Source organism: Pseudopodoces humilis, chromosome 19 (assembly GCF_049639895.1).
Source record: "Pseudopodoces humilis isolate 2021_Gansu_Grassland_sample_001 chromosome 19, ASM4963989v1, whole genome shotgun sequence".
In the NCBI taxonomy this organism is placed as follows: Eukaryota; Metazoa; Chordata; class Aves; order Passeriformes; family Paridae; genus Pseudopodoces; species Pseudopodoces humilis.
In genome coordinates, this window is record NC_142218.1 from 4,476,356 (window position 1) to 4,499,853 (window position 23,498).

At 47.3% G+C, this 23,498-nt stretch overlaps 4 protein-coding genes across 12 annotated transcripts in view; all 4 read left to right on the forward strand.

The window, feature by feature from the left end:
• The window catches only part of PPP1R16B (protein phosphatase 1 regulatory subunit 16B), a 58,109-nt gene extending 49,866 nt beyond the window's left edge, over positions 1-8,243 (forward strand). For all 8 annotated transcript variants that reach the window (XM_088064437.1, XM_088064440.1, XM_088064438.1 and 5 more), the window contains 4 exons: positions 235-310; positions 684-813; positions 1,576-1,744; positions 2,328-8,243. In XM_088064437.1, the coding sequence (XP_087920563.1) occupies positions 235-310; positions 684-813; positions 1,576-1,744; positions 2,328-2,849 (897 nt within the window). In that variant the 3' untranslated portion in view covers positions 2,850-8,243. The remainder of the gene's footprint in view (positions 1-234; positions 311-683; positions 814-1,575; positions 1,745-2,327) is intronic.
• An 837-nt stretch (positions 8,244-9,080) lies between these two features.
• On the forward strand, positions 9,081-16,117 carry LOC102113873 (protein FAM83D-B-like). Its single transcript, XM_005524894.3, has 4 exons — positions 9,081-9,530; positions 12,120-12,287; positions 13,003-13,127; positions 13,479-16,117. The coding sequence occupies exons 1-4, from the start codon at positions 9,081-9,083 to the stop codon at positions 14,434-14,436; spliced, it is 1,701 nt and encodes a 566-aa protein (XP_005524951.2). The 3' UTR covers positions 14,437-16,117.
• A 343-nt stretch (positions 16,118-16,460) lies between these two features.
• Positions 16,461-20,451, forward strand: LOC102114057 (protein FAM83D-B-like). The gene is made up of 4 exons (XM_005524895.2): positions 16,461-16,910; positions 17,777-17,944; positions 18,532-18,656; positions 18,904-20,451. The coding sequence occupies exons 1-4, from the start codon at positions 16,461-16,463 to the stop codon at positions 19,292-19,294; spliced, it is 1,134 nt and encodes a 377-aa protein (XP_005524952.2). The 3' UTR covers positions 19,295-20,451.
• Positions 20,452-22,511: 2,060 nt separating this feature from the next.
• DHX35 (DEAH-box helicase 35) overlaps positions 22,512-23,498 on the forward strand; it is a 28,007-nt gene continuing 27,020 nt past the window's right edge. For both annotated transcript variants that reach the window (XM_088064734.1, XM_005524650.3), the window contains exon 1: positions 22,512-22,562. In XM_088064734.1, coding sequence (XP_087920860.1) covers positions 22,523-22,562 — 40 coding nt within the window. In that variant the 5' untranslated portion in view covers positions 22,512-22,522. The remainder of the gene's footprint in view (positions 22,563-23,498) is intronic.

Here is a 23,498-nt window from a genome sequence, read left to right on the forward strand (position 1 = left end):
GCATCAGAGGAGATCCCATGGGCTCCAAAAAGAACTGGTTGCTGAGAAATTTCAGGCAGAGCATGCCTGTGCAGGTGGATGGTGGGAACAGTGTTTAATCACACACCAGAGGTACTTGGGGCGAGTTGAACCCATGTGCCATTGCCTCTCATCTTATTCCAGCCTTTCAGCTTTAGAGAGGAAAGCCTAAATTGCCTCAAATACCTCTATCTTGGCTTTCTTTCCATTCTTCAGATGCAGATGGCTGAACTGCTCGTGTCCCATGGGGCTAGTTTGAGTGCCAGGACATCTTTGGATGAGATGCCAATAGGTGAGTTTATGAAGCTTAAAGAAAGAAATGGCTAAGAAATGGCTGGAGTCCTCATGTGGTGTTTTCAGAAGCATTAACATAATTTTTTAGGTATCTTTTTAGAATCAAAGTTTATTTAACAGGGACTGAAGTTTTGAAGCACCTACTTTACTACAGAAAATTCTTTTTCCTGCTCATAAAAAAGAAGGAAGAAGACATTTGTCAAGCACCAAGTCTTCCTGCTGCGTGTTTCCTATGTTAACCCTTGTGCTTGGGAGCCCCCCTGCTGTTGTGTGCAGCCCTAAGACCTGGGTGTCTAATTAGGAAGGCACAATTAGTAACATGGTGTTAATGAGAACCCTCTGACAAAGGGCTTGGTCTGTGTGTGCCATAGATCTGTGTGAAGAGGAGGAATTCAAAGTGCTGCTTCTGGAGCTGAAACACAAACACGATGTGATCATGAAGTCTCAGATGAGACATAAATCCTCCCTGAGCCGCAGGACCTCCAGCACGGGCAGCCGGGGGTGAGTTGTGCTGTTCTCTGCAGGTCACTGGGGCACTGGCCTGGCCACCCAGTTGTGGCTGCAGAGCACCCTGAGGCTGGTGAGAGCAGCCCATCTGTCCTTTCTGAATGAACTTGAATGAGCAGGAGCTCACTTCAGTTGCTGAAAGCAGAGCTCCTTTGGAGAGTGGCTTTTTCCCTAGGAAGAGGTGCTAATTCTTGGGGGAAAGCAAAAAAACAATGGTTTTGTGCTGGTGTGGTTTAAGGACTGGCCTGAGCACAGGAGCAAATGGTAAGAATTTACCCTGTTAAAACACTGAAACTGGTGTTGGAAGATCAGTGCTTCAAGTGGATTAACTTGAGCTTTTCAGTAGTGTGTCACATGGCCAAGACGCAGTGCTGAGACACAGTTTGCAGAGGTCTTTATAAGATGTTTGCTAGACACCAAAGCAGTCCTTGCCACCACAAAGCTCCCTAAACAGCCCATGGGCCATTTCCCTCTACATTTACTGCACTAGTTGCAGAATAGGTCCATAAGGTGACCTGCATGAGCTCTACCACAGATTTGCAGTGCCAGTTTAGAGCTCCTTAAAATTCCTCCCACCTTCAGCATCCACCCCAGTGCCTTGGCTTTGTGTGGGTGCCAGGAAGCTGAATCCACGTTCCATTCCAGAGGGAGAGACTGTGAAGTGTGAGGAGGAGGAGGAGGTGAGAAGAGCTACAGGCTAAGAGGAAATGTCATGTCCTGCTCACAGCTTTGATGCCTTCTATCCCTGTCCCACAGGAAGGTGGTGAGGAGGGCCAGCCTTTCGGACAGGACAAACCTCTACAGGAAGGAGTGCGAGAAGGAGGCCATGGTGTGGCAGCAACTGGGGGCAGCAGAAGAAGGAAGAAACTCAGGTCTCATTGGAGAAATTGGGGAGACTCGGTCTGACCAGGAGAATACAGACCCTGTAAGGAATCTCTGGTGGGAGTCACTGAGGAGGGCTGGTGGTGCAGGTTCAGTAGCAGTGGGTGGAAGGTGGCTGAAAAATTTGTAGACCTCATCCACCAGGTGCAAGAAAAAGACCAAATTCTCATCTGGTATAAATTGGGATGTCCCACTCAAGTGGAAAGCCTGTTTTGGATTTACAGCTGCATACATAGTTTTGAGATAAAAATGAACCAAGATGCTCCAAAAAAATACTGTGTGCCTTTCATTCTAAAGGTCACAAACTGGTAAGCACAAAAGAATTGTAAACTTGCTTTGCAGTTGCTTGTTTTTAATTAAATTTAAATTATTAATTATTAAATTATGTTATATAGATAAGCATTTTTTTTGTGTGTGTGTGAGGCCTTTCAAGTTAAGGTTCCGTGTCCTGTTTGGGAAGGAGTTCCTGGTTGGGGCTCGCAGCATTAGTGGGAGAATTCAGTGTTTGTGCTGCAGCACCTGTCTGGTAGAAAGGCTGAGTGTGAGCAGACTTAGGAGGTTGTCACAGGGATGAACCCTGCTATGGGGAATGAGGGAAAATGCTCTTTCCTGTCTTGCTGTTACAGAATTCAGTGCTGGAGAACTCCGCCCTCCTCCCGGAGCTAGCGAACAAAAGCACCCAGTGTGACAGCGAGATCCCTCTGCAGAACGGACTGATGGCATCTGCCAGCCCTTACCAGTACACCTTCTCCAACGGGGACATTTGGAGCGTGCACGCTGACCCCGAGAGTAACCCCGGGCACGTGCTGCCCTACGGCAGCCCCGCGCTGCCCGAGGCCCCGCAGCTCTGGGGCACCTACAAGGAGCACAACCACCAAACGCTGTCGGAACTGAAGCGGCAGCGAGCTGCAGCCAAACTGCTCCAGCACCCCTTCCTCAGCACCCACTTCAGCGCCGGCGTGGCGGGAGTTGCTGAGAGCGTGGGCGAGCCCAAGTCGCACTTAATCGAATCCAGGACTTCTCCCTACAGCTCCAATGGGACTTCAGTGTATTACACAGTGTCCAGTGGTGATCCACCCCTCTTGAAATTCAAAGCTCCCATGGAGGAAATGGAAGAGAAGGTGCACGGGTGCTGCAGGATTTCCTAGTCTGGCCTGTGTCTCACCCCAGAGGAAACGAGACGTGGGTGGGCTGGCTGGATCCGTCGCAGTGGCCAGGTTGTTTGCATTCCAAAGGGAGAATTTGGTTATGGACATCCTGACTGTGGCAGCCTTGTTCATCTCAAATTGTACTTTACCCTGCCAATGACTTCCATTGCAGCCGGATGAGTAATGCAGGTGGAGCAAGGCTCTTAGGAGAGGAAGGGATGCACATCAATATGGTGTCAAAGGAGTCTCCTTAGCCTTGCTCCCTGGGGAAGAAAGTATGGTGTGCTGCCTCCCCATCCTTGGTAAGTCATGAGATGCCTTGGAACAAAGAAAGGATCTGAATTCAAATCTTTGTGTCTGAGCTTCTTGCTGTAAGTCACCGAGCAGCTGGAAGGTGACAGTTCAGACCTGTGTTTTCACTCTTGGGTGATGCACATATCCTGGAGGGGAGGTCAGCCCCTGCATGCGGTTTGCAAGAGTGGACAGAGTTTTTTTCCACACAGCTGGATCCAGCACTTCCAGGGCTGGAGCAACATGCAAGCACAGATACTGCACTTAGGAAGTTTGCAAGGCGTTACCTCCTTGCAGTGACAGCTCAGCATCACAAACTGTGCACTGGCTGGGTCCTGTTCTGCTCCTGTCAGCTCGTCACTGCAGACTGCCATCAGGTTTGAAGCAGAACTTTTCTTGGAACAGGCTTCACTCAATAGGCTTTAAAACTGATGTTGCAATAAAGGGGCCCTGGCAATAGAATTTTACTGCAATAAAATACTGACAAAGGTCTATATTGGAATAAGTAATTTAAAAAACTTATTTGTACTATTTAGACTCCTAATTTGTTAAAACTGAAAAGACTTTTGTTGATCTCACTTTCCTATTGATTCTGTTTGTTTACTCTGTACGCTCAACACAGATACTAGGGGCAATATGCTTTGTGTTCTGATTTTTTCTGGATTTCCAGAACCACAGGGTTTAGGAGGGATGTGAAGGAAAGGCTTGCCAACACTAACCTAGGAACGCCATGGAAGCATTTCTAATCCCGTAGATATGACAGCACTTGCATTGACCTGCAGTCTCTGGCTGAGAAATAACTTTAACCATTGCTGTGGTAGTTGAACACTGCAGCAGGACAGGAGATGCTTTGTTCTGGTTTCCAGCTCCCTTGCTGAAGCTGTCAGCAGTGGGCAGCAGCTGGCAGAGGAAGGTTTAAAGGCCCCTGTGTCTGTGGGGGTTTCCTCACACCATCAGTACTTAACAAAGCCTCTCTGCTGTGGAGCAGCTGCAGCACCAACACTGTGTCTTGGTGTAGTTCATGTGAGCTCTGACAGCCCACCTGGCAAACACTGGCACAGGGTAACCTGGGGGTTTAGCACTGGCTTTGCAGCAAGTTCAGGCTTTGTATACGTGGGGGAGGTGAGAGGACAGTGTGGGACAGCTCTGAGGAACTGGCCACACTTCAGTTGTATTTAAGAAGTAACTGTAAATCTTTAACTCCTCTGCACAGAGGGGCTGTCACACACATTAACTGTTTGCCTGCATGAATATGTGTTTTCTTGGGCAGCTTAAAACTGAGGACATAAACCTGTTTGGGTCTCTGTAAGCCATCAGTGGATTAAATCTAGCTCACGTAGTTGTGCTTCAGCCAAGCAACAGCAAACACAGCTTCCACCCATCTTCCTTTTATCTGGCACCTGTTAGACATCAATATTCCCCTTCACATGTACTCTCCCTCTGTGGGGATCCTCCAAGCCTTAACTTTTTTCTAGGCTATAAAAAGTTGACTGAGGCTGCCAGTGACTGTTAAGTGCTACCCTCTGCCCCCCATCAAATCCACCCATTGCTGGGGCTGCATACATTCCCATACAGGGCTCTCCTCCAGGCAGCAGAGGTGGCTGTGTGTCACCACCACTGCCATGCTGTGCAGGACACACCTTGGACCTGTGAGCTACCAGGCCAATAATTTAATGGTTTGAATTGTATGAAAGAATTCTCTTTCCTCGCCAGTTTTAGGTGCAAACTAGAAAATGGTAGCAGTTGATCTGGTTTGCTTAAAACCCCAGTTCTGCTAAAGACAGTTCAAAGCATTCAGAGAAGTTGAAGGCTCCCTCCATTGTTGAAACATATGCTAATTATAGGACTAGAAAATACTTCTTCTGCTTGATCTTAAGGGATTTTAAAGTCATTCTCTAGTAGTAATAGGGTGATTTGGTAACTGGAAAGACTTTACTGCATGCATGTGTGGTTAACAGTGGATCTTTAATTACCTTGAGTAAATTATTCTGGGATAACACCAATTGTGGCCTGGCTATTACAGAACAGGGGAGATGATCTTTCAGGTGCCTCTCTTCTCCCATGGTGGAGAGGTTTGTCACTCCACATCCATCCTAATGAGATCTCCGAGCTCACTCTAAGAAATTTTGGTGCCGCTATCTACTGGGTTGTATATGGTGCAAAATTTGGGCCCAGATGTTGCCTTCCCTCCCAGCAAAGGAGGAGTAGGGCCCTTTTCCTTCTCAGAGCAACTTTGTGCAAGCAAGTGTATTGAATCCTGCCTAATTCCAAGGAAGTGGAGATCATGAATGCAATAGTGTAAAGTAGTTTGAGGCTTGCTTTCATTGAGAGCTGTTAATACATTAGAACTGCAGGAAACCAGTCCATTTTAGACAAACAGCTCTTTGCCTTCCATTGGTATTTCACATAAGTAAAACTCTGGGAACTCATCATCCTACTGTGAAGTCTCATGGTGTCTGATCAAATGTAATCAATTCTTAATCAGACAGGAGAGTTATTAATGGTAAGAGGCAGTGATGGATAAATCTTGCAGGATGTGTTTCACAGCCCTGCCAAGTATTGACCTACCACTGGCTTTGGGCTGAAGTTGCACCAGGGCATGAGCTGGAAGGCTGTTGAAGAATGACCTGGAATGGATTCATGCTTCTGTGTGGTGACATTTGGGATATAATGGTCACTGCCTGTGGAGCACGGGCAGAGCTGTTGGTTGTTGGTCTGGGATGAGGGATTCTGTAAGGTGGATAATTAACCTGCTTCTGGTGAACTATTTTGTGCAGAAAAACAGGCTGTTGGGGGAATAAAAACCACATAGATTCTCTTACACAGGCATTGTAACAGCCTACCTCTAGGAATAACGCTTTGCACTGTAAAATTTAGCAGTGTTACAACAATAGTGGGGTTTTGATATCTGTGTGTTTTAAAGGCCATCCCAGAGGAAAGCTCTAAGGTAGAGAGCAGAGGACACTTGGCTGTTTCATTGGATCTTAATGTGGCTAAAAAGCTGTAGAACGTAGAAATCATGTTGTGACTGGCATATCTTAGTTTATTAGAGGAGCATTTGAGGGTTTTATGATATACTGAATGGTTTTAAGATCAATAAATATCTAATTACAGCTTCAAGGCCAGATTAGAGTCACTGTTCAGTTACCAGGGAGACAAATGTTGTATTGTTCATAGAGACTGTGCAAAGATCTGAGAATGTGGATGTACTGACAGGTCTGTTGCAGGCAGAGCTGCACAAGAATAACCCTTCCTTCCCCTCACAACATTTTCCTGTGTGCTGAATTTGTACTGCTTCTAGCAAACTAAGTGGTTGATGGGAGAAGCTTTACATTCCACATTGAAAAAAAATTTGTTAGATGGAGAAAAAGGTGTCTTACAAAACAATGTGTGTACTTTAGTGAGCTCAGCCAAGGAAGCCCCAGCACAGCAATGTTAGATAAGGGCTTGAGTCCCATTGCTGGGATGTGTTTGAAATCAGACCTGGATCTGTGTTTCACATACCACATGATGTGATTTCAGCCCACCTAATTTCACTTCTTTGGTGCTCCTGAATCTTAAAACCCTCCCAATTTTGGGAAGAACTGACTCAAGCTGATGTGATTCTGTGCCATCTTGGAGGTGTGGTTGAAGAACCACCTGGATGAGGAACTCCTGGTAGGGATGGAGAAGAGCATGGCAGGGCAATAGCAATAATGACTCAGTGCAATACTCAGTGGAGGCAGTGAATTCTCAAGTTTATTGAGCAGGGTCTTACTTCATGGGGTTGAAATCCCTTAAAAGCTCCCAAATGACATTACAACTTCTTTCTAGTGTTCTTTTTTCTTCAGTCTTGGAGCTGTGGTTACCCACATCATCCCTGCTGAAACTAAATCAGTTACCATGGAGAAGGGAATATCCTGAGAAAGCAATAGCACTGGTCTCCAGTGAGCCATGGATGAACTGTTGTCTGTCTGCTGAAGGTTTCCCCCTACACCTGGGTTATTTCTGTGCCTTATACTTGCTAAAGGTAACTCGTTTCTTCTTCTCTGGAAGGTTTCTGGTGACTGTACAGTTCTTGCTGATCTTTAACTTGGAGACTTTTGCAAGGGGATAACAGTTCAGAGCATGGCAGATTTTGACATTATTCTTTACTCTTTTGATTTCTCTCATGATCACCACTTTTCTGTTCCTAAATACGCAGAAAGGAAATGCACAGGGGCTTCATTGTATTTTGACAAATCCCGTTGACTACTTTGGTATGTCAGTTCTCTGCTGGCAGAATCCAGAACACACTTGCAGCAGCAAGGTCTCACCTCTTACACCTTTACACATTTCCATTTTTTGTTTTGTTTTGCCCATGGATGTGCAACAGAACAGTTCTCCCTGGTTGTTCTTCACCTTTATTCTGTTTTCATGTTGGCCAAACTGGTAATGGACTTCTCAGTTCCCTCACACAGTTTGAGTACCACTGGGCTCTCTGGGAAACATCTGCCATGGCACAATTATGACCTGGGATATTTTGCCATGTTTCAACTGTGGAAGCTGTAGTAGAGGAGACTCTGCTCATGATACCTGATCCCAAAGCTACACCAATGCAATGATCTCCACCCACAGCTGGAGGGGAGATACGGGTTTTTAAACAGTGCAGATGCAGCCTTAGTATTGCCACCACAATGTCTTCAGCCTTTAGATTGGGGTGTGAGGTTGCAGGAGTGTGGATAACCCTGGAGCAGGCGGGACTGCTGTGTGTACAGGACAGTAAGAGATGATGGCAAGCCTTCTGCAATAACTCGTAATTCCATTGATCAGTAGTAAACGATGTACAAATAAAACTTGATGAAATGTATTTTATGTGAAGAAAAAAAAATAATGTAAGAACTGTATATTGTATTAGCAGCTTTGTGTATAAAATGGCATTTTGGCAATCAGAGTCTAATATATTTAAAACTTTTTTTTAAAAAAAAGGATATTTGATATTGTATGGAATTGACTTTATTGCTACTGTAAGTATGAAGATGGTTTCTTAACTTGTTGAAGCAATGCATAAAATCTTAAACTTTATGTAAAACTCATGCCAAAAGCATATGTTTGACAGTATTAGCACCTGACTCAGTGTCTTTAATAGAGAGATTGAATTTTTTAATTTAAAAATTATATTAAATTTCTTTTAATAATACAAAAATGCCACTGAGGGTTTTTTGTTGTTGTTGTTTTGTTTTTTTTTTTTTTTAATTGGTTTAAGTTTTGCCACTCTGTTAAATACCTCTGTCTCTCAGCTGTCTACAGCCAGGGGATGTCAAACAGAGGAATTCTAGGCAGTGGATGGGTGTAACTTTTTGTTTCAAATGCAGAGCTCAGGAAGCGTTTGGACAGTGCTGTCAGGGCCACGGTGGGACTCTTGGTGCTGCCCTGTGCACAGCCGGAAATCGAACTTTGATGAGGCTTGGGGATCCCTTCCAGCACAGAATATTCTGTGATTCTGTGAAGGGGCGGCAGCTGGAGCTGGAGACAAACTGCAAAGGCAAAGCTGTGCCTGCCTTCCGTGGCAGTGTTCAAGGCTTTAGCTCCGGCACTTGTTAGCAAGCATCGTTACGAGCGCCCTTCTCGGAGGGGTTTAATTCTGTTCAGGGCAAAAACTCCTCGATTCCTGCCCGTCCCCTGAAGGCGGGCAGGGCTGGCCCAGGGCTGGCCCAGGGCTGGCCCAGGGCTGGCCCAGGGCTGGCCCAGGGCTGGCCCAGGGCTGGCCCAGGGCTGGCCCAGGGCTGGCCCAGGGCTGGCCCAGGGCTGGCCCAGGGCTGGCCCAGGGCTGGCCCAGGGCTGGCCCAGGGCTGGGCCCGCCCGGGGAGGCGGTGCCGGCTGCCGGAGCCAACGGAGGCGAGGGGCGGGGAAGGCGGCGGCGGCGGCCGCGCTGTTTGGATTCAAACTCGCCACAAAGCTGCCGGGCTCGGCACTCCGGCCATGGCCGCGGCATCGCAGTGTCTGGAGGAGGGCTCGGGGCGCTGGCCGCCGCCGGCCGGGCCGTACAGCGAGGCGCAGCGCCTGGCGCTGGAGGAGCTGGTGGCGGGCGGCCCCGAGGCGCTGCGGGCTTTCCTGCGGCGGGAGCAGCTGGCGCCCTTCCTGTCGGAGCCCGAGCGGCGGGCCACCGCTCGGGCCGCGCTCCCGCCCCCCGCGGGCCCGGAGCCGGCGGCCGAGCCCTCGGCCGGAGCCTCGCTGGACGCGTCGTCGCTCACCTACTTCCCCGAGCGCTCGGACCTGGAGCCGCCGGCGCTGGAGCTGGGCTGGCCGGGCTTCGCCAGCGGCGCCTTCCGCGGGCTGACGCGGGTAGAGGCGCACTTCCAGCCCGGCTGCGGGGACAGCATCTACGGCTGCAAGGAGGCGGTGCGGCGGCAGATCCGCTCCGCCCGGCAGGTGAGTGCCCGGGAGCGCCCTGCCCTGCCCTGCCCTGCCCGGGGCCCCTCTCCCCTGGGTCTGCGAGCACATAAAAACTCGGTCCCGGCACCGCTAAGCGTCGCCGTGGGACACCGAGCAAAGACAAGCGGCTTTAAAACCCTTGTCCAGCAGACAGTCTCATTAAGGAGGACAAGCTTGAAAATACAGAAAAAGTGGTGCTCTGTTTGCTGCGTCTGCGAGCCTTCCCTTCCCCGGGTGCTCTGGAGGTGATGCGCCAAGAGCTCCCCGTCCCCCAGCGCTGCTGCCATGGCCAGCACAGCCGCTGTACCCAGTGAAAGCTGATCCTGCTTTCCATCGGAGCTAAAGATCTCCTGTTCAAGATTCCCCACTAATGTGCTCTGCTAGACAGATTCGTTTGCAGAAAGGTGTGACGCAGAAAAAGTCTCTTCTATAAAGAAGGTTACCTATAGATAGAACACCATGATTGTATTTCCCTTCCTTTGCTCACTAATTTCCTCCAAGTGACATTCAGATCTGCTTTTGACAGGATTTTCCTCCTGCAGGAATGGACGCTTTTTGTTCTGATCCACAATGTGGCTTCAAAATCACGTGGTGTAGGACCTTGTAACTGTTCCCTGTAAATCATTGCATTCCCGGAGTTTACAGCCTCCAACTGTTATCCCTAGCCGGGAACCACCCTTCTCCTTAGCAGCCATTCCATTGGCTCAGCTGAAATTTAAATGTATAGCTTCCTTTTTGGGTGGCCAGATGAAGCAAGCCCTGTCTCTTTGTGTAACGTGCACGGCACACCCTGAATCAGCAACCGAGCTTCGTCTCTGCTCCCTTCCGAGGGCAGAAGCTTAGGGGGTGTGTGAGGATGACATGAACCACGGGCTTCTTGCCAGAAACGGTCACAGAGTAAGCTCTGTTCTCACACAATCCCTACAGGTATATGAGACCAGTCTGGTAACTCGACTAAATGCCATAAAGACGTTTATTCCCCGCAAAAGCTGTACTTGTTCGTAACATTGTTCCTTGCAGCATCCTGACAAGCACCGTCCCTCACACTGAGCCAAGAACAAGGCAAGCTGCTCCTGCTCCCTTTGTGGCTCTGCCTGATCCAGGGAGTGTTTTTGTAGACATAAATGGACATTTTTGACACCCTAAAATTTACTGAATGTCAAATTCCTTGTGATACTTCTCAATCATTTCTGAGTTCCTCAAGTTAATGTGAAGATGGGGAAAACTTCAGATGCTGCATAATTCCATCTCTAACTAATGCACTCAAATACAGTTAGTTCAAATGACTGCTGTGATCTTGTCCTTGCTATCTTGAATGGATGTGTAGAGAAAAGGGTTTTTTCTCTTTCCTCTAAATATTTTGGGCAAAACTGTATTTCTTTTTCAGCTGCTAATTCTGGGACTAGAACTCAAACGTGCTGTGAATTGAGCTGCCATGTGAAGGCATCGGTGTTACCAAGGATTTAGTGTGAATTGATTTGTTTTCAGAGGTGCTTTTCTTACTTGCCTGGTCTTGCCAAAAGCATCTTATTGGATTTTAATCCTCTTCAACACTTAGACAAGTGATTGGGTGGTAAGAAGCTCAGGACACACGCAACAAGCACCAGCATAAAGTAACTTTATCTAGAAATACCCATGTGCTTGTGCATGTTATATATGAGAACTCAGCCAAACAGAGGCAGTCCCTTAGGGAGCAGGACAGAGGTGGGAATGCAAAGCTCAGCCTGTTCCTGTGGGAAAGGTTTCCTGTGAGTACAGGACATGCCACACACAGAGCAGCTGTGTTGCATGCTTATACACCTTGGGTGTGCTGCAGCAGCCTCCATCTCATAAGGGCAGGTGCCAGGTACCCACAGTGTTGTATTGTCATTGTTCTTTATGCTTATGCTTTATGGTTGAATAGAGAAGTGGAAAATTCAGTCATAAAGCTGAATCCTTTATGCCTTGTTGTCCATCCACAGAAGTGATTTTGAAGGGTGAGAAGTCTAGCACCAAATCTGTGTGAGGTGGCTCTGAATTAGCTAGAGAGATGGGTCACAGATGTGATATTCCCATCTTAGGATTTGCCTTTTTGAAGGAATTGTTGGGTGAGGGGAGGGATTTGCTGTGAGGGTAAGGGATGGAAACTCAGTAAGAATATAGAAACCAGGAAGAGTCTGAAAATCTGCTGGGGTTTGTGAGATCTGGCAGCAAGGAGTCCATTTGAGCTAATTCTCCTGTAGCTGAAACACTGGGAGAGTAGGTGTGGAGATAGGAGTTTGTCTGGAGTCTGGATTCCGCTGTGATAGCTCCCCCAGTTTGGCCACATTACAGGGGATTGTGTAGGAAAGGAGGATGTGGAAGTGTACAAAAGCAGCAGACAGGAGAAAAACCTCTTCAGGCCCATGCTTTGCATGCTGGGGCACAATGCATTTACAGGAGCATTGTGAGAATATAGAAATTTTTTAGAACTTGCCAGGACCTGTGCAGCAGGACAAGGAAATGTGCATTAGGCCCTGATGAAAGCAGCAGAAGAAAATGGCTGGGAGAGGCAATGGCCTTGTGTAAAATAAACACCTTGAGTAAGTGGTGTGACTTTCCTTGCAGGTGATTGCCCTTGTGATGGATTCCTTCACAGACATTGAGATCTTCAGTGACCTTCAGGATGCCTATAACAACCGCCAAGTCCCTGTCTACATCCTTCTTGACCAGAACTTTGCACCCCATTTCTTGGAAATGTGCAACAATTTGGGAGTTTGTCCTGAGCAGGAAAGTGTAAGTACTAAATTGGGGTCAGTGTTTGTTTTTATTTTTGCGGTACGGTTTATGCATATCAAATAAACCTTTCTATAAAGTATCAGACTGCCTTGAAAGGCTTAAGCAACTACAACCATGATGTGCACCAGCCCCATGTGGTGTGTGCAGTGTGCACTGGGATCCATGTCCTGAGGATGCAGCAATTTTCAGGGATTTAATTTTGCAATATTTAAATAGCTGGTTTTTTTTGGCTCAAGGAACTGCTTGCTAAGGAAAACAGAAGCATGGGAAGCTAAAGGGTGGTACAGCTCTGGTATCATCTGCTTTCTTTCCTAATACTTTCTTTTAAAAGGCTTAGGATGATGTGAGCCAGGTAATTTGTTTAGTTGTTGTGAATATAAATGGACATGGCTGTATTATGGCTTGGCTTGGATAGGCTTATGTTCACTGCAGTAAAAGTTTCTCTGGAGAGGGAAAAACACTCCTGCCTTCCTGGGCAGTAATTAATTGGAACTGACTGTTCTCACCTAATCTATCAGCAATTTAGCACTGTATGACTAAAAACACTCATATACAGACACTGTAAAAAAAACCTAAACTAAACTAAAAAAAGTTCATTTCATTCCTATTTTCCATACTGTGCGTAGCCACTTTTTAGTTGAATTGCTAATCAAAAGTTTTTGGAAGTTAACTAAAATTTGATGTTACTTTTTTCCTTTCTTTTCTGAACCAGATGATGAGAGTTCGAACTCTCACAGGGAGCACGTACTACATGAGGTCAGGTGCCAAAATTGTCGGGAAAGCCAAGGAGAAGTTCATGTTAATTGATGGCATTAGAGTGGCAACAGGCTCCTACAGGCAAGTATTGGGGTCTGCTGGTGCCCAGTGAAGCTGTAGAAAGGGGGATTTGTTGCAAAAGGATGCATTAACTTTGCTGTTTGCCCCGTATTAATGAGTGCCAATGGCACATGGACTAGCTGAGTCAAAGTGGAGCTGACACAAATCTGAAAAGGCCTTTGGAAAACTGGTTTACACAACTTGTTGCTAGCAGAGAGCTTGGCCATGGCTAAATAGAGTTCTTCCTGCAGAAATTAATAGTCTGTTGACTTCTTACCTTACCTTCACGTTTAAGCTGAGTCTTACTGTCTATAGCTGTATTATTGAAATGCACTGTGAGATTAACTGTGAGTCTTGGTTTGTTTTCAACAGTTTCACATGGTCTGATGGGAAGCTGAACAGCAGCAACTTGCTGGTGTTGTCAGGTCAAGTGGTTGAACACTTTGACCTCCAGTTCAGGATTCTTTATGCCCAGTCACTGCCCATCAGCCCAAAGCGACCGTCCAGCTGCAGGAACAGTGCCGTGTTTAATCACCTGCTGACCAGAACAGAATCCTCTAAAGATTATACTGTGGAAGGCAACTTGAGAGCAGAATTTGCCAGACTGTCTAGCACTCCAAAGAAATTGCTGGAAAAAACAGATCAGATGGAATATACTCCTGCAGGAAAGTTTTGTAAGCTGGGGCATTCTTGCCTGTGTGAAGAGGAGTCGTTCAGCAATCAAGTGGCCACAGTGGAACAGAAAAGTGCATCAACTCAAACTGGCCCATGGGGAGAGATGGCAGCTGTGACCAAATGTAATGCAGCCACTCAGGCCAGCGCTGCCACAGCAGACATGAGCACTCAGGCTTCTATCACGACCAGAGTGACAGGCACTCAGACATCGATTTTGCTGAAGACAGCAGTGACACAAACAAAGGAAGAGGAGGGCACAGAAACACCCCTTCTTCCCAGAAAGTTTTCAAAAGAAGAGTATTTTCTGTCTGGAAAGGCTGTATCTAGTTCTAGTCTGCAATCATTGTCTTCATCATCATCCCAGTGCTCTCTTGCAAACTCTACAGGTTCAATATCCTCTCTCCGGTCCTTTGAATATCCCAGTAGTCACAGGGCACAATATTTCCAAAAACTGCACAAAGAGAGGCAATTCCACTACTCGACGATCAGGTCGAAGCTGAGCCACATGGTGGATATCCTGTCCCGGCGGGGCCGTGGCCCTGCGAGCTACATGACCCAGTACCCTCCTGGCAGGAGCAGCCTAAAGCAGAGGCGGGACATCAGTGCCAGCCTGCGCAGCCTCCGCGACGCCTCGCTCTTTGCCTTGAATAAATGATCCCTGTCCTGGCCACACAACACACAAACCCCAAATCTCAAGTTGCTGTCTCTTTGTACCTAAAGATTCTTCCACTTCTGTCCAGCACTTTTACTTTTTTAATATGCTGTACACTGCTCCCCAGCACTTTGTTTTATACTACGCAATGCAAGTGATGAAAAAGAGATATTATATAGTGACTACTTGCAGGTTCCTCTTGTATACATTAGTGGTGTAGATCATTTTAATTCTGGGTATTTAACCTCAAAATGGAACTTATTATTGCTTTCCGGGATTGCTAATGCCCTAGTGTTAATTTATGTAAACTTGGAAAAATCTGAGTCACACTAAACTTGCTCAGAGTGGCTTTGGAGATCTATCTTATATCAAGGAATTCTCAATGATTTTTTTTTTCCCAATATTGGCTTTTATTTCTATTTTATCTTTGACAGGAGAGGAATCAGCTTTTACAAAGAGCCATAAAGCTGATTTTATTCTAACTTCTGTAATATACATGTTACTCTTTCACTAAAGTCACAAAGAGTCTGTTGAAACAGTTGCAGGTTATCTTCAACTGTATTATTTTTCTATTGTTTAAGCCTTCTGAAACAGAAATAACTAACTAGCCCTTTAGTTTGATCATGCTCTTGTGCCTTTGTTGAGAGATATATAAATATATATGTGTATGTGTGTGCTCCCTTCTTTGCAGTGAACTCCAAGGCAAGACAATCACTGGGGACATGTGACAAAGCCGCTGTTCAAAAGTAAACTGACAAGTGCACTACGGAATGTTATGGGTTATGTTGGGTAATGTTAATTTACAAGTAACTTTAGAAGTTAAATAAACCTTTTTCTCTTTTTTAACTATGCTGTCTGAAATACTCTTTGCCCCTCTATAATTTTTCCATTACTAACTTGACTTGAGGAGCTAAAGTGACACTTTATTTTTTGAAGATTTCCCATATTGAGTGGACCTTAGGTTTGGTTGCTTTGCAAAGCCTTTATCTGACTATTTTCAGATTTCTGTGCATGTGTGTGCTTGCTGGGTCTCTTACCTGAGCAGTGTGTGCAGTTTGTCCCTGAGATCTGAGCTGTATTGTTTTTCTTTAGACCTGGATCTCAGTACTTCAGTAACCAACCACACTGAATTCTGCCAAATCAAATCAAATCAGCCTGGGTTATGTATTTTTTTATTTAGGGGCAAGTGTGTCCAGTAGATGGCACATTTCAGCTGTTGGCTTGCATATTGAATGAATGAATAAAAATATCCATAACTCAAAAAGGCTGTAAGTGTTGAGAACAACTAACTTTGGCTTTTCTGTCTGAAATCTCTATAAGCAAAGAGGTTTAGCTACTCTTATTACCTGGATTTCAAAGCAGCCACTCCTTCACTAAAGCTGGAGGTGGGAAAAAAGTCCTGTCTGCACTTGTTCAAAATGATAAGGTACTTTTATTGCTTGATTTGTGGATCTGGAATGCTGGCAGCAAACCAATGTGCAGGGAGGGAGCCAAGATTACACCTTCAAAGCCAGTATCGAGTTGTATTTTTGAGAGCTCAAGTCCTGCAGTTCTTGAATGTATGTAAAATTACCTTGTTTGTTCTATGTGCTTTTTATTATACCGTGCTGCTGTTAAGGTACTCTAACAGGAACAAGAAACAGTTTACAAATAAACTCCTTTTTGCCATGGGGTTTTCACCTGATCATCGCTGAGCTTTGTTTGCTGTTTATTTGGCATTTTAAATCGGGGTGACTTAAGTCGCTTCGTCGGCGCTCGGTGCTTTCCTGCTTGGGCCATTTGCCCTCTCCAACCTTAGGAGCAGCCTTTTGATGGGGCAGGGCAGCAGGTCCAGGGCTGGGCTGATCCTTCCTCCTTAGAGGTTGGCGCTTCTGCGGGCGCTTCCCTGGGCGTGGGGAAGGCTGCGGGCTGTGCCACCCGTGACTGTCCCGTGGGCGAGCGGCCGGGAGGAGCGGAGCCGGCCGGGAGGTGCGGAGGAGCCCGCGGAGCGCTATAAAGAGCCGGGGCAGCGCCGGGGCGCTCCGGCCATGGCCGCGGCATCGCAGTGTCTGGAGGAGGGCTCGGGGCGCTGGCCGCCGCCGGCCGGGCCGTACAGCGAGGCGCAGCGCCTGGCGCTGGAGGAGCTGGTGGCGGGCGGCCCCGAGGCGCTGCGGGCTTTCCTGCGGCGGGAGCAGCTGGCGCCCTTCCTGGCGGAGCCCGAGGTGCAGGACATCGCTCGGGCCGCGCTGCCGCCCGCCGCGGGCCCGGAGCCGGCGGCCGAGCCCCCGGCCGGAGCCTCGCTGGCCGCGTCGTCGCTCACCTACTTCCCCGAGCGCCCGGCCCTGGAGCCGCCGGCGCTGGAGCTGGGCTGGCCGGGCTTCGCCAGCGGCGCCTTCCGCGGGCTGACGCGGGTAGAGGCGCACTTCCAGCCCGGCTGCGGGGACAGCATCTACGGCTGCAAGGAGGCGGTGCGGCGGCAGATCCGCTCCGCCCGGCAGGTGAGTGCCCGGGAGCGCCCTGCCCTGCCCGCGCGGCTTCCCGGGGCCGACTCGTCCTTCTCCGCTTCGCTTACTCTTACATCACCTTCCATTTTTAATTACTCTGGTGTTTCGTATTGCTTTATGTCTTCTCCATCATCTTTTGTAGTTATTTTTTAAAGAGGTTCATTATTTGTCAGCTTTCCCGCTCCCATACTGCTGAAAACGGAGTCCGGGCTCTCTGGGTGCCGCTAAGTTCCCTCAGGGAGTGGAAACATCCCGAGCGTGCCCATTCCCGGCTCTCTGAAACAGCCGCTCCCTCCCCATCCTGCGGAGGATCCACGGCAAACCCCGGGGCTCAGCCCACGGGGAATATCTGCGGGGGTACGAGCTGGCTCTCAAGGGAGGTTTTACTCAGATCTTGACTTGAAATGTGAGAATCCGAATAATATAGCGAAGACGAACCTGACTTTTATCTTAGGTGAGATGTAAAGAGCAGTCAGACACTGGTGGTTTTAGGTTTTCTTACAGTTTATTTTTATATTTGCAAAGTTGAAAGACTGGAAAACTGTAGCATTGAAAGTAAGCTCACCTTTTTCTTCTCACAGTGCTTTTGAGGAACATCTGTTCTGAAGAAATAAAACCAAAACAAGCCCTCTTGCTTAGGAAGAGACCAAATTTGCTTCATATAGGTCAAAACCAGGTGTCTGGTTCTACCTCAGTGTGAGGAAGAATACTCTGTATCACAGAAAACTGTACCATGTTCCATAACCACCTGAAAAAAAGGCAGGGAGGAATATTTAATTTGAAAGTCAAATTTCTCATGTGCTATCTCCCTTGCGATGCTGTGGAAAAAACCTAATGATTTCTTCTTAAACTCGTTTCAGATGATTGCTCTGGTTATGGATTCCTTCACAGATACTGATATCTTCACAGACCTCTTGGAAGCCTGTAGCCAACGGAAAGTTAAAGTGTATATCCTTCTAGATCAGTCTTCATTTTCCCACTTTCTAAAAATGTGCAAGGATCTGGGAGTTGACCTTGAGCAGGAAAAGGTAAGCCTTGTCATATTTATAGGGGTAGGGAACTGATCCTCTTATGACTGTAATCTTTAAGCTGTCAAAAGAAGAAATTATTACACCTGCTGCCACAACTTAAAATGGGTGTTAGGTTGCTCCAGCTCTACCTTGGAAGATTTTACTATTCTTACCTAAGACAGTGATTAATAGAAAATCAGAAACCTTTGTAATTGGATGTTACAGCTGCTTTCTGAGCACAGATACTAATTGAATGTTCAAGGAAATGCAGGAGGAATGTCCAGTTCCTAAAGCATGACTGGAGTTGCTTGGGCTCGCCAAGACTTTGAAGGCTGAGGGAGAAGCAGGTTCTCAGGAGTCTGTGGAATTTGGATCCTGATGATTAGGTGACAGGAATTTTCACAGTCACATTCTGCACAGTCAGTTTATGGGTTTTCCCTTTAATGTCACCTCTTTGCCTACAAAAACAAGATCCTCACTCGGTTCTCAGTGGGTGACTCTTGTGCCAGTGCACAGTTCCTCAGGGATGGTTATTGCTGTGTTATTCCTTTGAATGCAGTCACTGAACTTTGCAGTCCACCTGACTCTGGCCATGTCTTTAACAGTTGATGAGGGTTCGGATTATCACCGGGAGCACATACTGCACCAGGTCAGGTGCCAAAATCATTGGAAAAGTACGTGAAAAGTTCATGTTAATTGATGGCATTAGAGTGACAACGGGCTCCTACAGGCAAGTGCCAATTTTTTTCTCTCTCTTTACATGATTTCTCTTCATGGAAAGGAAAACCAGCAATGCTGCAGAATTGCTTTCCTTATCAGACTTTATAGCCAACATTTATCCTTAGAAGAGCCCAATGCTCATCAGTTGGGTTGTAAGAACAACATAACTAAACATGATGAAGGAGAATTTTCAGTGAACACTTTCTTTACTGATTATTTTGAATTCACTTATAATTTTCTCACTCTTCCTTTGCTAGTTTTACATGGACAGATGGGAAGCTGAACAGCAGTAACATTTTGATCCTGTCAGGCCCCACCGTTGCGCACTTTGACCTGGAATTTCGGATTCTTCATTCACGGTCAAAGCCTGTCAACCTCAAAGAGTTTTCCAGCTGCAAGAAGAACAGGGTGCGGGACCAGCTGTTCAGGATAACAGTGGCTTCCAGAGACATGACCAGGGAACACTTCCTGAGAATGGAATTTTTATATCTGAGAGCATTTGTAGGAGATCTGAAGAGGAAGAGGAGCTGGCTGCACGCCTCCAGGGAGGCTGTGTACACCCCAAATAACACGATGCACACCTCTCCCCCGCTGACTAAGAGGAATGGCTCCCTGGTTATGAGGCCACACTGGATCATAGAGAGATGAAGTGCATGTCCATGCAGAGCAAGAAGCAGAACTTCAGGAACCACGTCCGTCCATCCCTGTCCAGCACTGTCTTGCAGTGTGTTTGTGAGGGCAGCTGGGAAAGAAACCTCAGACTGAGAGAAAGTGAAACTGGAATTGTGGCTTTTTTTGAAGAATACTATAAAGCCATTATTGACTTCTACTGTTCTGTTAAATCTTCATTTCTCAGCCTGTTCATGCATGTTTTAAGCTGATGGGTTGGCAGTGCCATAGCTCAGTAGCTCAACTTTTTTTTTTTTTTTTTTTTTTAAAGAAATCTAGGTATTGAAATTAATGTTGCTTGAAAGTCTGTTCCAAGATGAAAGCAGGCTCTGAAATCAGTTTTGGTCTTGTGTTGTACAAACCAGCTGGTTCATGACACGGAACAGGAGTAACCCTAATCTAGAAACCAATGGGTCGGTACCCCACTACTACTCCTCAAATTTGTATTTTATTCATTCAAACCTATGCTGGCAGGCAGAATGAGCTAATGTGCCAGCAAACAAGGCTTTAGCAGTGACTGTATTTTACATGGCCTTTATATTAGACTGTTTGGGTTGTTGGACATCATGCAATAAATGTGTGCAAGTGATCATATTCTAAAAGACCTGCTGTGTTTGTAGGAGAGCCAAATGAGACCAATGCCTTGACATTACCAGACAGACTTTGTGTTTTCTTTGTGGCTGCTGCTGCTGCTGTCAGATCTTGTGGAAAAAGCTGAGTAGATCTGAAATCTGTGAAGCTGGTGCCTCTTCACAAAAGTCCTAATTCCACCAGAAATGCAATGACACCAAAGTAGGCAACAGAACCATTTTTAAGGTCTCTTGGAAGCTTAATTTTTTATTATTATTTGCGAACCTATAAATTTCCATAGGGGAAAAAACTCCAAAACACCCTCAAATGGATAAGCTATCCTCCCAAACAGCTGCACATTGAGGTACTGAAGCTCCAGCAGCCTGCCACTGCAGATACTCACTAGTAAAAACCAAGGTTTACCATTTCTCAGTTGTTCTTGTGGCTCTTCTACTGCAAAACAGTCGGGTATGTGCTTGTGTGAGTGTCTTGTGGGCTCTGGGCTTCAGAGGGGAAGATTAAAACTTGGCAGGGGAATTTCACATGGATTTTGGCTAAGCAGCAGCAAGGTGACATTAAACTGGATAGAGGGATCTTACAAAAATGGACATTGCAAAAATGTACTGATTAGTATGCAACTAATCTGGGCCCTCTTTCTTCTGTACTTACAATCATAGAAATGTAATCATTCTGGCCTTCCTAATTTGTAAATATTCAATAGTTTATAGCTTTGTGCTATTACCTTCCATCCAGATGTAAAGAAGTTTGAAATATGTATTTTTATTCTTAGCTATATTTTCCATAAAGGCAAATTCCTATTGTGTTGAGCTCTACGCAAAATACTGTTTGTGCAATCTTATTTTCATAATAATTATCTGTATATATTTTCTCAAGGATAACTTTTCCACTTTATTATTCACCTCATTTCTTTCATAGGCAGCTCTTTCCATGTGGGATTTTTTCTCAACAATTACTAATATATCAGTGATCCGAAATACTGCGAGTTGTGTTTATTTTTGATAGTGTGAACTTAATATCAAAAGTACATTGAACACTTAGAACTTTAAGAACATCATAATTATAACTTAATAACCTCTTTTACATGTGGTCACTCAGCATGACAAGTGACCACAGAGGTAGAGTGTTGTGGGGTGCAGTTTGTTTTAACCACCATAATTGCATTGCTAGTGTGGGAAGTTTTAAGAATATAGGATGTGATTCGATTTTTACTTTCCCATAAGCATGAATATATGACAGTATTACTAAACTTACTAGGAGCAGTTTGGGCTTTCTATTTTTTATATTTCCTTTAGCTTCTACTCAATTAGCTCAGAACCTACATTAAGTTTGATTCAACAGTTACTTCCATGGGCTTTCAGGGGAGTGTTTGTGGCTTGTCCTTCAGCTGCCTGGTGTCAAGTGCAGCAGCTGTGCTGTGGGTAGTGTGGAGACATCCTTCACTGGGAAAGGAATCAGCTCTAATAAATTAATGAGTAGGGACTTTTGGGCAGTGATCTTTCAACTCCATTAAATCCTATGTGCTCTGCCAGGTGACCACAGAATGGGTTGGGTTGGAAAAGACCTTAAAGCCGATCTCATCCCACCCCCTGCCATGGGCAGGGACACCTCCCGCTATCCCAGGCTGCTCCAAGCCCCATCCAGCCTGGCCTTGGACACTTCCAGGGATCCAGGGGCAGCCACAGCTTCTCTGTGCCAGGGCCTCACCTGATCCCAATTTGTACCTTATTCCCTTATAGTCCTCTGCTCCTCGCAGAATCACTGTAGCACTGCCGAGCCACCCGCTCGCGTGGCACTTTTCCGGGCATTGGGTGTTACAGAGCGGTACGAGGAACTGCTCGGTGTTCTCATGGTTGTGAGCGCTGGGGGCTGTGAGGGAAGGGGCCGGTGCTTCACTGGCCGGAGCAGATCTGTCACTGATCGGTCACTGATCGGTCACTGATCTGTCACTGATCGGTCACTGGTCTGTCACTGATCTGTCACTGATCGGTCACTGGTCGGTCACTGATCAGTCACTGATCGGTCCCTGATCTGTCACTGATCTGTCACTGATCGGTCCCTGATCGGTCCCTGATCTATCACTGATCGGTCACTGATCTGTCACTGATCAGTCACTGATCGGTCCCTGATCGGTCCCTGATCTATCACTGATCTGTCACTGATCGGTCACTGATCAGTCACTGATCGGTCCCTGATCAGTCCCTGATCTATCACTGATCTGTCACTGATCAGTCACTGATCGGTCACTGATCTATCACTGATCGGTCCCTGATCAGTCACTGATCGGTCACTGATCGGTCCCTGATCTATCACTGATCGGTCACTGATCAGTCACTGATCGGTCCCTGATCTATCACTGATCGGTCACTGATCTATCACTGATCGGTCACTGATCGGTCACTGATCGGTCACTGATCGGTCCCTGATCTATCACTGATCGGTCACTGATCGGTCACTGATCTATCACTGATCGGTCACTGATCGGTCACTGATCAGTCACTGATCGGTCCCTGATCGGTCCCGGCGCGCTGAGGGGGCCGGGGCGCGCGGGCTCCATGGCAACGCGCTCCGCGTCACGTGGGCACCGCGCGCCGCTTCCGGTCGCCCTCTCACCCCAAGATGGCGGCGCCCGTGGGGCCGGTGAAGTTTTGGAAGCCGGGTGAGGGGTGTGGGGGTGCGCGGTGTGGGGGTGCGGGGGATGGAGCCCCGCCGGGGGGAGTGCAGCCCCGCCGCGGGGAGTGCAGCCCTGCTGCCCGTGGTGAGGGGTGTGGGGGACAGAGCTCCGACCTGCCTGGCCGTGGTGAGGGGTGCGGCGAAAGCCGGCGGCGCTGCCCCCCTCGGCTCTTTGGGGTCGCTGGAGCATTTACGGAGAAGGGCAACAAGGCTCTGAAAGGATTCGAGAACGTGTCTTGTGAGGAGCGGCGGGGGGAGCGGGGTTTGCTTTGTCTCTGGGAGAGGAGGCTCAGGGGTGACCTCTTCGCTCCCTCCAGTCCCTGCCGGGAGGCTGAACTGAGCTGGGAGCCGGGCTCTTCTGCGGTGTCTGCCGTGAGAGAACCGGGGGAACGGCTCTTCAACCGAGACACGGGAGACTCCCTTTAGCTGTTATAATTTTTTATTTCACTGTTCGGGTGGTCAGGCATAATTTGCCCGGGGAGGTGGAGTCACCATCCCTGAGGGTTTTCCAGAGGCGTCTGAATCTGGTGCTGGGCGATGTGGTTTAGGGATTACAGTGGTGGTGCAGGGTTGATGCTTGGACTGGATGGTCTTGAAGGTCTTTTCCAACCTTGATGATCCAGCGAGGACAGTGGGGAAATGGCTGTCCCTTCACTGCCAAAGGCAGGGGGTGTTGGTGGCTCCAGCTGGGTGCTGCCCAGTATGGGGTGGGTGGGTTGTGGGGTGGGTGTGTCGCTCTTTGCAGGGGTCTTGAGGGGATGTGGAGTGTGCAGGGAAATCCTGAGGAGTTCTGATGGAGGAGCAAAATCTGAGCTATGGATGGGAATAACTGTGGTTAACACCAGAGAGAGCAGCTCAGTGGAGAAGCATCTTGGAAACAGTCACAGTAATTGTTGATTTGTGGTAGAACTGCTTGTTAACC